Source organism: Monodelphis domestica, chromosome 7, assembly GCF_027887165.1.
Source record: "Monodelphis domestica isolate mMonDom1 chromosome 7, mMonDom1.pri, whole genome shotgun sequence".
In the NCBI taxonomy this organism is placed as follows: Eukaryota; Metazoa; Chordata; class Mammalia; order Didelphimorphia; family Didelphidae; genus Monodelphis; species Monodelphis domestica.
This window is the reverse complement of record NC_077233.1, coordinates 196,709,771-196,723,673: the sequence shown is the minus strand read 5'-3', so window position 1 is coordinate 196,723,673 and position 13,903 is coordinate 196,709,771. Positions and strand designations below refer to the sequence as shown.

Genomic DNA, 13,903 nt, shown 5'->3' with positions numbered 1-13,903 from the left:
TGTCCAAAGGGTGATAGAAGACTGTCTGCCCTTTGATCCAGCCATAGCACTGCTGGGTTTGTACCCCAAAGAGATAATAAGGAAAAAGACTTGTACAAGAATATTCATAGCTGCGTTCTTTGTGGTGGCAAAAAATTGGAAAATGAGTGGATACCCTTCAATTGGGGAATGGCTGAACAAATTGTGGTATCTGTTGGTGATGGAATACTATTTTGCTCAAAAGAGTAATAAAGTGGAAGAATTCCATGGGGACTGGAACAACTTCCAGGAATTGATGCAGAGTGAGAGGAGCAGAACCAGGAGAACATTGTACATACAGACTGATACACTGTGGCACAATCAAATATAATGGACTTCTCCATTAGTGGCAATGCAGTGATCCTGAACAACCCAGAGGGATCTATAAGAAAGAACACTATCCACATCCAGAGGAAAAACTGTGGGAGTAGAAACACAAAATAAAAACTGCTTGATTACATGGGTCGAGGGGGATATGATTGGGGATATAGACACTAAAGGAACATCCTAGTGCAAACATCAACAGCATGGAAATAGATTCTGATCAAGAACACATGTAATACCCAGTGGAATTCGGCAACGGGAGGGGAGGGAGGAATAATGTTTGAAATTGACAAAATAAAACATTTTTTAAAATGAGTTCTTATTCCAAAAGCTGGGATCTTTGAGTTTATCAAATACTAGGATGCTAAGGTCATTTACCCTTGTACAATGTGCATCTATCTAATCTACTCCATTGATCTATCATTCTATTCCTTAGCCAGTGCCAGATTGTTTTGATGATTGCTGCTTTATAGTACAGTTTGAGATGTGGTGCTTCTAGGCCCCCTTCCTTCATATTTTTTCATTAGTTCCCTTGATATTCTTGACCTTCTGTTTTCCAGATGAATTTTGTTATTATTTTTTCTAGATCTATAAAATAATTATTTAGTACTTTGATTGGTATGACACTGAATAAATTAGGTAAAATTGTCATTTTTATTATATTAGCTCAGCCTACCCATGAGCAATTAATATTTTCCCAGTATTTTAGATCTGAATTTTGTGAAAAGTGTTTTGTAATTGTGTTCATATAATTCCTTTGTTTGCCTTGGCATTTCCAAGTATTTTTTATTGTTTAGAGTGGTTTTATGTGGAATTTCTCTTTCTAACTCTTGCTGCTGGACTTTGTTGGTCATATATAGAAATGCTGATGATTTCATGTGGATTTATTTTATATTCAGCAACTTTACTAAAGTTATTATTTCAACTGGTTTTTTTAGTTGATTCTTTAAGTATGCCATCATATCATCTGTGAAGAGTGAAACTTTGATTTTTTTATTGTCCACTTTAATTACTTCTATTTCTTTTTCTTTCCTTGTAGCTAAAGCTAACATTTCGAATACAATATTAAATAACAGTGGTGATAATGGGCATCTTTGATTGACCCTGATCTTATTGGGAAGGCTTCTAATTTATGCCCATTGCAGATGATACTTGCTGAAGATTTTAGGCATAAACTACTTCTTATTTTAAGAAGTGGCCCATTTATTCCTATGCTTTCTGGTCTTTTTAATAGGAGTGAGTGTTGTATTTTATCAAAGGCTTTTTCTGCATTTGTTGAGACAATCATGTTGTTTCTGTTAGTGTGGTTATTGATATGGTCAGTTATGCTGATAGTTTTCCTAATGTTAAACCAGTCCTGCATTCCCAGTATAAATCCCACCTGGTCATAGTGAATGATCCTTGTGATACATTGCTAGTATCTTATTTAAAATTTTTGCATCTATATTCATTAATAAAATTGGCCTACAATTTTCTTTCTTTGTTTTTGTTCTTTCTACCTTACTACTATATTAGTTTTATAAAAAGATTTTATTAGGATTCCTTTTCTGTCTATTTTCCTAAATATTATTTATTATTTGAATGGTTTCTTTCTGGCTGTTTGCAGTATTATCTCCTTGACTTGGAGACTCTTGAATTTAGCTATTTTATTCCTAGAAGTTGTCATTTGAGGATTTCTTTCTGGAGGTGATCTCTGGATTCTTTCCATTTCTTTTTATTCTCTTGTTCAAGAATATCTGGGCAATTTTCTTTGATAATTTCTTGTATTATGTCTGACCTTTTTTTTTTAACATGACTTTTAGAGAGTCTAACAATTCTTAAATTATCTTTCCTGGATCTATTTTCTAAGCCAGTTGTTTTTTGTTTTTTTGTTTTTTCAATGAGATATTTCATGTTTTCTTCTTTTTTGTTTGTTTCTTGATGTCTCGTAAAGTCGTTAGCTTCTAGTTGTCCAATTCTAATTTTTAAGGAATTATTTTCTTCCATCAGCTTTTGAGCCTTCTTTTTCATTTTGTCCATTTCTTCTTGTATTGCTTTCATTTCTCTTCCCCATTTTTCCTCTGCCTCTTTTCATTGATTATTGAAATCCTTTTAAGCTCTTACAGAATCTGAGGCCAATTCATATTTTTCTTTTGGACTTTGTGTATGTTTGCTTGGTTATCACTGTCCTTTTCTGTGTCTGTGCCTTGCTCCTTGTCTCCATAAAAATTCTCTCTAGATAGGTGTTTCTTTTGATGTCTGCTCATTTTCCCAGCCTTTTTAAAGGAAGGCTTTGTTCTTGGGGAGGTGAGGGTACCCTTTTAAACTTCAGTTCTTCCTTGATTCTACCCTGAGACTTATTTCTGGGTTTCTCCAAGTTTCAGTTCTTCCAAGACAATATGATGGCCTGTGGGCTGGGAGCTGTGAAATCCACCACCCACTGCTGATTCAGTTAACCCTTGAGACTGCTGATAGCTTAAATGCTCTCCTTGGTCTTAGGCATAGACTTTTGGTCTCACTCTGGGCTTGATCAGGTCAGGCACACAGCAAACTGCTCTGCACTGGGGCTCAGCTTTGAACTTTTGCCAAGAGGATGAGTGGTGGGGTACCCTGCTTCAGGTCTACCAACTGCCCCAAATGGGGATCTTTGTCCTCACCACAATCCCAGACTACTGGCCTTGTTTTGGACCCACACAGCTTAGACTGCACAACACAGATTGTCCTAGGCTGGAACTCCAGACCTCACTGTAGGTTTGCTTGGAACTTTAAGGGGTATGCATTGGGTTGAACTGCTATTGGCCGAAACAGGATCTGAGAGTCTCGATGTTGTCTCGGGCTCAGGTTTAGAACCTGAAACATTAGATGTGGGGTAGGAGGGGTAGCTGCTCTTGTTTGCTCCTTACTCCTTGCTGTAGCTTCCTGCTGACTGTGCTGCCCTCTTTCCCCAATATCCCAGATGTTCTCTGCCTACCTTTCCGGTTGTTCTCTTCTTGGAAGTTGCTTCATTCTTTCTCCTTGTTGGTTCTTTCATTCTAGTATTCATTTTGTGGTGTTATTTTAAGATTGATTGGAGAGGATTCTCATAGTGAATTCCTCAGAGATAAAGACCTTGATTTGACTTTTCAGGCACAGTGCTTGATGAGTGTGTGGTGTGGTGTGTGTGTGTGGTGTGTGTGTGTGTGTGTATGTGTTTATAGTGTTTAATAAATGTTATTGACTGACCTATTGATTTAAATCAATGCTGTGCTCATTCAAATTTGTCTTGTCACCTAGTCCTGGGGGTGGGGGGATTTGTGTTTTAAATATTATTTGAGATCAGTTCACATTTTTCTGTTATGTTCTTCAAAAATATTATCTCAATAAAACATTAAGGTTGAATATTTTAACCAGAAGCCAAGAAATAGTGCCATTATGTTTTGTGTGTTTATTTTTAATGTTTTAGGGGTGAGTTTTTTAAACACCAAAATCTTACACTAACGATCCATTGTCCAGAGCTCTTCCTCATAACAAAGCAAAACAAGCCCATACAGTGACTTTAGTAGAGCATTCAACATTGCACACACTTAGTTCACCTGCCCTGTGACCCAGAAGAATAAAATACCTAAGATGATGTCTTTGAATAGTGAAGATTATGGCAGTAAATTAGTGCCAAATCTATGTGTACACGTACAGAGTGAAGAGTAGAGGTGATTTATTCACATAAATCAAATCTCTCCAATACTTATGTGCGAAATATCCAGATCAGTAATTCTTCTGTTCTTTATTTGTCTGCTAAGGGGAACATGGTGAAGTCAAGGCTCCAAATGTCTATTAAGCATCTATGTGCCAGGCATTGTGCTAATTAAGCATGTGTGTCTGTGTACACACAACCTAATGATAATAGCTCACATTTAAATAGTGCTTTCTGACTTACAAAGAGTCCTTTGCTTACAATAGACTTATTAAAAGGGCGTTGAAAGCTTTTTACAGGTAGAGACTCAGAAAGGCCAAAGGATTTGGCTAAGGCCAGTTTCTGAGCTTGGATTTCAATGTAGATCTGTCTAAAGTCCAATACTTTTTCCACTGTTTCACATAGCCAGCCCCTCTGTTAAACATTTTAGCCTTCATCTAAATAGGAATGGAAGACTCAGCAAATATAAAGAATAATAACTGAATTTGGGAATGTGGAAGCTTTTATATTCTATTAATCTTTTGGAGCCTATTTGCCCTCATCTATTTTAATAATATAATATTGACATAGTATATAGTGTGTTCCTTTTATCTGATATGGGTAGGAAATTACTTGCTTTGATTAATGAAACATGGTAGTTAATAGATAGTTGGTTCATGTGATAAAAGTGGATTATCAAGTTTCATAGGATTAGAAAATAAGGTATACACTGCTCACTAAAATTATTAAGCGTGATTTTTTAAATTCAGAGAATACTCTTTTTCTTATCGGTTATCATTTTGAGTGTCATACTGTAGATGTGCAGATAATTCACTGTAGTAAATTTGGTAAAAAAAAACTTTTAACCGCATAATTTAGAGACAAGATAAATCCTAGTTTAGATCTTAGAATTTCTGCGTTTCGGGCTTTGATGGCCAAGAATTCAGTTGTTAGCTTTCTTTCTAAAATAAGTCTAAATTTCTGCCAAATCAAGGCAGTTCCATTTTACTATTGTTGTAATTAAAACAAAGCATCATTTCAGTAAATATATACATTTAGGTGAAAGAATTAGTAGAGGTCACTGGTGCTGGGTTATTTGCAAAGATCACAATTTAAAGGTACAGTAGTGGTCATGTTCCTATGTTCCTGAAGTTCTACAGGTTAAGGAGCATAGGTTTAGAGCCAAAAGTGTCCTCAGGAGATGAGCCAGTCTGACCCTTTCACTGTACAAATGAGCCATATCAAGCTCAGAGGTGGAGTGACCAAAGTCCCAGGAGTAGAAAGTTACAAAAGCAGGTTTTTGAATCCTCTCATAATGCTCCTTCCATAAATATCACTACAGCTTTTTGTTAAGTCATTTGAGAGGGGGATGATTTTGAGTTACCTAATTTTATATAGCATAGGTGATAAGCTATTAATAGACATTCGTTGGATGATAAATTTAGAACTGGAAAGGATTCAAATGCTGTTAGTATCAAATACAACCCTCTCATTTTACAGCTGAGAAAACTGAGGCACAGAGCAATTAAATGATTAGGCTATCTGGTAAAGTCAGAATGGCAGAAAGAGAGGAAGCAATATGGCCTAGCTCCCCACTATCCCTTCTCTACAACTATCTAGAAATTGCATCAGACTGTATTCTTAGTGGGAAAATGAAGAAAAAGCCATCAGAATCACTTTTCCAGTTCAGAGCTGCTTAAAAAGATAGATATTGAGGTGTGCAGATATTGGTTATGTGGTCTGGCTAGGATTATATAAAGCATGGAACATTCTATCTTCCTGGCTCTGAAAAGGGGCCTAAGTCAGAACACCAGGGCATAAAGATATCTCAAGGAATCCCTGAAATGAGTGTAGGTACAAGTGCTATCTGGTGTCTGTTGTCTTCTGTGTAGTCTTAGGTCACAGAATGGTGGTGGAGAGGAATGGTCATGTGCCCTCACCATGTAGGGAACAGGTTCTAAAAACAGAGTTGTGTGGGTCTGATCCTGAAAGCAGAGCAGTAACTCAATTAAAGTCTTTAGCCCAGGATGTAAGCCTATAGTGGAATAACTAGGACAGGAGTCTTAGACCAAAGAGGAGCCAGCAATTCATTCTCTCTGAACCTTTAGAACCCACCAGCAGACTATTAATAACTGAATCCATCAGCAGTCTGTTGGAAATCCTCAAGCAAGGACAAACCAAGAAGCCCAAACATGGTTCAAGAACTTGCAGATTTCAAACCAGCAGAAGGCTTTAAGAGGGCAGAAAGGCCACTCCCCACCCCTTCCTCCAAGCATGTGGAAACATTACATAACAGAGTACAGAGTCAAGAATTAGGCTGGAAGAATGAGCAAAGAATCATATCATAGAGAGCTATTATGATGACAGGGAAACTCAAGACAAAAACACAAAAGAAGCTAAAAAATTATTTTTAAAGTCAGTGGAATGATAGATGGAAAATGGAGAAAAAAAGTAAGAGCCAGGGAAGAAAGCTATTAAAAGGGAATTAACAACTTGAAAAAAGAGGCACAAAAGCCTGAAGATACCTTAAAAATTAGAATTGACCAATGCAAGCTAATGGTTCCATCAAGAAATATAAAACAATTTGAAAAGACTGAAAAAAAATAACAGAAAATTATAACTATCTCATAGTATATGACTAATGAACCCAGGTCTTGCCACCTCCAAGCCCAGTGTTCTGTTCATTACACCATGCTGTATTAGGATCAGTTGTAAATTCAGAAGAAAATAAACCCCTTGAGACCAGGGCCTCTTTTTTTTGTTCTGTCTTTGTTTATCCTTAATTCCTAGGAAAGTGCATTGGATTTAACAGGCACTTAGCAAGTTCTTGTTGAGTTTGAATAAATATGTTCCAGAAAGTTACAATAGTTCTCCATATTCTCAGCCTGCTACCAGAATGTCTGGTTTTATTTGGGGGAAAAAAAAACACTTAAAAACTATTTATAGGTACTAACAATATACTGTCATTTAGGGCATCAAAGTCACTCAGTGGATAGAAAGCCAGGTCTGAAGATAGGAGGTACTAGGTACCGAACAAATGTGGCCCCAGACATTTCCTAATCTATGTGACCCTGGCCAGTTAAACTTAACTCTAAATGCCTAGCTCTTAACACTCTTTGGCCTTGGAACAAATATTTAGTATCAATTCTAAGACAGAAGGTATAGGTTTGAATATATGTTTACATACACTCATATATTTTTAAATATATACACATAGCTAGAAAACAGAAATTCTGGGAGAGAATGAAAGGGAGAATGAAATACACTTTTTTCACATATGTGTGACCAACAATATGTGGGGTTTTTTTGTGACAATGAAGAGCAATATGCCCTCTTTTTATTTAAGAGATCTTTTAAAGACAAAAGCCATTTAAAAAGTTCGCTGCAGTATCAACATAATATATTTGCAACTTCCTAGAGATTTGGGTAGATGGTGCCAAGAGCCCAGGACTTAGTGGATAAGGGAAATCCTGAGACACTATGGAGGGGAATTGTTGCTGGCTAGATGAAAAGTTTCATGTCCCCAAGATTCAGGAGAGGCCAGGTGACAAAGGCAGAGACCAGGAAAGCATTCTGGGCCAAGGCTGATGCTCCTCAATCCTGATGGCCACTTGCTCCCTCACTGAGCCCAACATCTTGCTGAGTTCCTGAGGTAGATGGAGCAACAGATGGAAGTCTAACAGAGGCTTTAACTTTCTTGTAACTGCAATATATTGGAAATTATACTAGCTGATCACTAGTAAAAATACCTTTTTTGAGCTATATACATGTATATATTGAAGTAAAAAAAAATCAGTGTATACTATTTATTTCTTCCAACTTCTCACTGTGATGCAGAAGTCATTCTCAGTTCTCAGTAACTATGCTAGCTCAGTGTGAGCCCTGAGAAGTCTAGCCAAGTCTCATCTCTTTAAGCTTCATGCACCTGATTGGTGACTCTCCCCTGGATGCACTAACTTCCTTTGATTTCCTCTTACTGGCCAGAGTGTGAGAAGATCTTTATTTAAAAAGAACTCCCTATTTATTCGAACAAAAATCCAGTTAATGTGAAATAAACCCTCTTGCACCTTGATTTGTTTGCCAAAATTATGATGTAGTAAAGATGAAGTAGCTTGAAAAAAAATTTTCAAGTATGGATATAGTGATGTTCTATGTGTCTTTTGTTTGAGAGCAGGGCTCACTAAATTTGCTAAATTCAAAAAGACTGATGACCAAAAGAGTAGCTATGAAATGTTGGGTTTTTCATCTGTGACAACTCCTTCATGTGGTAGGATTGTCATCTTTGTTGATAGAAGCTATATTTATACTAATGAAGTTATAGATGACTGAAATAATTCATACATTCGTACAAATACATTCATTTATACAAGATATGATTGAGGGAAAAGTCATGAGATTCAGGCTTTATGTGTAAGATAGATGACTATACCGAACCTCTATTTTGCAAACCTTCCTTAGTTATTATTAGGGGGGGTGGGACCCAAAGCACATCTTTGGTGTTTTATTTTCTTCTTTGAAATCTAGGAACTAAAAGAAATTAGGCTAGATCTTGAAGTGAATAATTTCAGTAAATGAAAATATAGCTTGATTACCTTATTCTTAAAGGCTATCGATTTTTAAAGTGTAAATAGCTTATAAAAATATTGTAGTCCAGCTCCAAAGATTATTTTTTATGTCTGTAAAAATGCATATTTTCAGATATATAAAAAAGCTTTTAGAAATTTAGTCAGTTTTTCATTTAAATATAACTTCCATCTGTTTTTTTTAATCATCTGACATTGAAAGAGCAGTATCATTGTCATTTCTCTTATTAAATTTTTTGAGGAGGGGCTTAGTGATTTTTAAAGTTTTTTTGTTTAAAGAAAAACATTGTGTTCAGCTTATGCCTTAAACTTTTTTTTTATGTTTATTCCCTGCCTTTCTTCAATATCTTTCTTTAGAAAAGAAAATTATTGTCTTGACTATGGAAGCTTTCCTATTTTTATAAAGGTCTATGCCTTGAAATGACTAAAGATGCCATAGCACTGCTGGTTTTGTACCCCAAAGAGATAATAAGGAAAAAAGACTTGTACGAGAATATTCATAGCTGTGCTCTTTGTGTAGGCAAAAAATTGGAAAATGAGGGGATGCCCTTCAATTGGGGAATGGCTGAACAAATTGTGGTATGTGTTGGTGATGGAATACTATATGGTCTCAAAGGAATAATAAAGTGGAGGAATTCCATGGAGACTGGAACAACCTCCAGGAAGTGATGCAGAGCGAGAGGAGCAGAACCAGGAGAACATTGTACACAGAGACTAATACACTGTGGTACAATTGAACGTAATGGACTTCTCCATTAGTGTCAATGCAATGTCCCTGAACAATCTGTAGGGATCTAGGAGAAAAAACACTATCCACAAGCAGAGGACAAACTGTGGGAGTAAAAACACTGAGGAAAAGCAAATGCTTGACTACAGGGATTGAGGGGATATGACTGAGGAGAGACTCTAAATGAACACTCTAATGCAAATACCAACAACATGGAAATGGGTTCGAATCAAGGACACATGATAACCAGTGGAATCGCGCGTTGGCTATGGGGGGGGGGGGGAGAGAAAATGATCTTTGTTTCCAATGAATAATGTTTGAAAATGACCAAATAAAATAATGTTTAAAAAAATGACTAAAGATTCTTCTGTAGTATATGCTCATGAATTCATGGAAGAATAATGTCAGGCTTTTCTGTTTTCAGGCTGAGAAATTCTATTTTTTACATAATTAAATCTAGTTATTTTGAAGGAGAAAATGCTAATGAAAATTTCATTTAGGCATATTCCAGTAAGGGAGTTAATCATCTAAGGGTTTTTCTTATTGAATAAATTTCTTTTACACAAGAGTATTCAACTTGCATGACAAGACAAAAAGCTGTTAGGTTATAGCGAAGCTGTCCTGTGAAATAGTTATTCCACAAATGTACTGATTTTTAAATTGGCTTTCTTTAAAAGCAAGTGTATTTTTGCTTATTTATTTTCATCAAATTGATTGGACGACTGGAACTGGCTTTATTTTCCAAAGAGATTATCTATCTGTGATGTCTGAAACAAGTTCTTGAAGATAATAACATTTTCAGTAAAGTGAAGTATTTTTTGATGACTGGAGTCATCATTCTATATATCATTTGTACTGTATGTAGTCCACCTCCAAGATATGTATCTCCTCTCCTAGATTTATTTTTATTTTCCTTAGTAAGAGTGAATCTATGTAGGTAGAAGTATTAGTGCTTTTTATACATTGGGGAAGATTTCAGGAGGATGGAAGTGGTGAAAGATAATGATTAAGTTTTTAAAGGCCTTTATTTCTAAGATATGTTAAACTTACACCTGTTTATAAAATCCCAATATTTATATTTATACATTTCACTGTTAGTCATTGTTTTAAATTTGTCTTTTCTTTGGGAGTGTTATTCTTGGTGGGATTAATTAAGCTCCTAGGAAAGGATATTCATTAAATGGATCTTTTGAATTATGTTTTTTAATGCACTTTCTGTCTTAATGGTGATAGGGTTGCAAAAAAAAATTGGCTGCAGATAAATCTGAGGCTGAATGGAGAAAAGGAAAATGTGTGGGAATTCTTTTCTTACTTGTTTTTCTTTATTATTTTTCCTTTCTATCACTTAATAAAGATTCTTCTTGATGAGCTATCTTCCACCAAACATTGGGCATCAATGCATGTTTCAGATCACAGTGGATTTCACTATCGCCAATTCTTACTGAAATCTTTGATAAGCCAAACTGTGACCGACAGTGCTGTATTAGAACAAAACCCTTTGGTAAGTGAGCATATCTCAGATCTTCCAAAAGATGATGATGAAGATACTTCAGCAGAGCACCACAGAGTGGTGGATCTTTCCCATCTCCTAGAAGAAGAAGTTGAATTCAGCACAGATCTCATTGATAACTACCCAGGACATGAAACACTCTGGTGCCATAGGTAAGAGACCTTTTTCTTGAGCTTGAAGCTTTGTAGCTATTCTCTGAGTATGAGTTTGGAGGATGATGTTTACAATGGAGTGAAGCTGCAACCAGTAATAGTCTTTTATTGACTCAAAGGTTGCCCATGTCTGGGGTAGTATTGTAATTGAGCTTTTCCTTGACTGAGAACTATTAAGACACATTCGAGAATTTAGAAGCCCCAGGAGAGGCTGGGTGATTGTTAGTACTTTTGATAGTGTTCACAACTTTCCTTTAGTCTTTGCCATTACCTTAAGCCTCCACAATGATTTTTACCAAAGAGAATCCATGGTTAGTTTGTTTTATCAGTTCAATTCCCCAAACATTTAACAAGAGCCTCTTTCATGCCACTCACTAGGGATATAAGACAAAAATATAGAAGGAGCTCACATTTTAAATGACTTAACAAATCGTATCATGTCCATAAACTGTTAATTATGTCTGCTTTTCTTGACTCTTCTCTTGAAAGTTTGTTTCTTTTTCTTTTTGTATCTCTAGCACTTAGCATAGTGCCTGGAATATAATAGGCATTGAATCAGTGCTTATTAAATGAACGAATTTTCAGAAGAGAAAGTAAGTTGCTAACAATCCCAGATAATATATTTATATAATGTTTTTGGTTTTACAAAGCATTTTAATGTATCTCATTTATCCCTATATTTTCAGACCTGAAGTAGTATAAATTTGGCATAAGGGCATTTCCTTCTGAAATATATTATGTACTGTGATTGTCCCACATACCCCCAAATTCCATCTCACATAATTTATCTCACTTGTTTTCAATTAGTATAATTGCTTGTGTTTGTAGATATTAATGATACCTTAGCCTTCATAATAATTATTTTGTTTATTTTATATTTAACTTTCTCTCTCCATGTTGATTTCATCCAGTGGAGTAGCTCTGATGGCAGGAACTATTCTGTTTTTGTTTTTTATTCCCAGCACCTACCAAAGAGCCCATTTCTTAAGAGACACCAATTAAACACATTTTAGATAAATGAAGAAATTCCCTCTATAATCAGGAAATCTGACTCATCAAACAGCAAGATAAAAATTTTTTTTGTATATTTTTAAATTATTAGAGGTTTTCTCTTTCCCAGACTGCTCAAATTTTTATACTGTTGGGACATTTTCTCTGTTGCTGTTCCATTGTTTGGCAGAGTATTAATAGATTTCTCTCCCCTTGGGACTATTTATGTGATGTTTTCATTAATAATGATTTTTTTCAACCAAGGCCACATTATCAAGAGAGAAAACAAAAGTAAGTTGTTGAGTGGTTGGGAAAAGTGTTATTAAAGTAAGTAATACTTGTAATTAAAAAAAAAAAACCTTCCAAAAATTTGTCCTTTAAACTTCTGCCTGTAAATTTATATATAATATGAAGAGATATACTAGATAACATATTATACTTCAAGAAAATCCTATTTCAGTGCTTTATCTTGGCATGGAGATATCTGTGAATGTTTTAAGGTAATATCAGGAGAGTGCATGCTGTGGCACATTCTTCTTAAATTATGGTAATGCTTTTGAAGTGTGTTAGATATATGAAGTAAACTCTAAAGGGCTTAGAGTTATTGTATTAGAAGTCATAGTGTACACTTTAAGGGATGGACTGGAGACTGCATCTATTTAACTTGCTTTTTTCAACACCCACCATGGCACTATGTGTATGTGAATGACCTGCTACTCTGGGTCAGGACATGGAGGCAGCCCTATGTCACTTATGCTAAAGAAAAGCAAGTTTTAGAGAAAAATCTGATAACAGTTTCTCAGAAGTCATATATGTCTTCTATGTAAATGCCAGCCTCATAAGACGTAAAGAGGCTCATCAGCAGAAGGTTGCCTAGCAAATGATCAGTTATTTTGGTGACAGCAACTCATGAATTTGTGATTAAGTTCAGGGGAACTGCTCATATAATTTTTGGATGATAAGACTTATTACAATAATTCTGTTTTATAAAGTTGTACTTATAAAGGAAGACCTTAGTTGAAGCCATGACCTAAGTACAAAGGGAAGATATTTTGTTCCTTTGTTTTCCTTAATTCTTGATTTTTGGGCATGCTGGTTAAGATTGATTTCTTTTTTTTTTTAAATACTGCATAGGGCAACTGCTGAAAGCAACTATTTAGCTGAAATAATTCTCCTATGTTTTTTTAAATCTGATGTTCTGATTTTCATTTGGCAACAAATCTGAATTGTCATCATCATGATGTTTACAATTTTTGAAACTCTCTGGAGTACAAAATACTATAATAAAGTCTAACAAGTAAATGAGGGGCTAAAAAACTATATACTGAAGAACAGCGTGGCACAGTTCTCCAAATAAGCATTTGTTGTAAAGGAATATTGTTTTGAACTTGGACCCTGAGTTTAAGAGCAGCACCTTGATGCATTTTTTCAGTGTTGCCTGATCTGACTACATTTTATTTTTTCTTTTTGATTCCTTTCCTCTTCTTTTACAAAGGCGGCATGTGTTCTACCTTCAGCACCACTTAAATAGTAAGCTTCCTCACAGCCTGATGCGACTGTCACCTATGGACAGCAGTGGTGGAACTTTAAATGACTTACATCTCAGCCCGGCGGTCACTCAAATGACTCAGGCCATGGATGTGGATGGCTTAAATGACTCTAACAAGCAAGGCTATTCCCAAGAAACTAAGCGCCTAAAAAGGACACCAGCTCAGGACTCCCTTGGCATAGAAATGGAGCACAGGTTTATTGAACAAATTTTGTCTACCTGCCGAAATGTAGAGCAAGCCAGATTTGCTAATGCTTATAGGAAATGGCTGGTTACTTTGAGTCAGTAGAAGAGATGGAAATATTACATTATTTTACTTTCCTACACAGTTGCATGTACTGGTTCTAGTATTGACCCCTCACCCTTTATGATCAATTTTAAGGTTTGCAGGAAAACTCTTTTGTGTTATTTATTTTGTTAGT

General features: G+C 35.7%; 1 protein-coding gene across 2 annotated transcripts in view; it reads left to right on the top strand.

Moving 5' to 3' along the window:
• PTAR1 (protein prenyltransferase alpha subunit repeat containing 1) overlaps positions 1 to 13,770 on the top strand; it is a 53,345-nt gene extending 39,575 nt beyond the window's left edge. The window contains exons 6-8 of one of the 2 annotated variants that reach the window (XR_008913254.1): positions 10,635 to 10,942; positions 11,461 to 11,535; positions 13,428 to 13,562. Coding sequence is in view for 1 of the 2 variants with exons in the window: in NM_001252633.1 (NP_001239562.1) it covers positions 10,635 to 10,942; positions 13,428 to 13,770 (651 nt within the window). In the remaining variant the exon portion in view is untranslated. Of the gene's footprint in view, positions 1 to 10,634; positions 10,943 to 11,460; positions 11,536 to 13,427 lie in introns of both variants that reach the window. The other variant, NM_001252633.1, reaches the window with a different exon arrangement.
• The last annotated feature ends 133 nt before the right edge of the window (positions 13,771 to 13,903 follow it).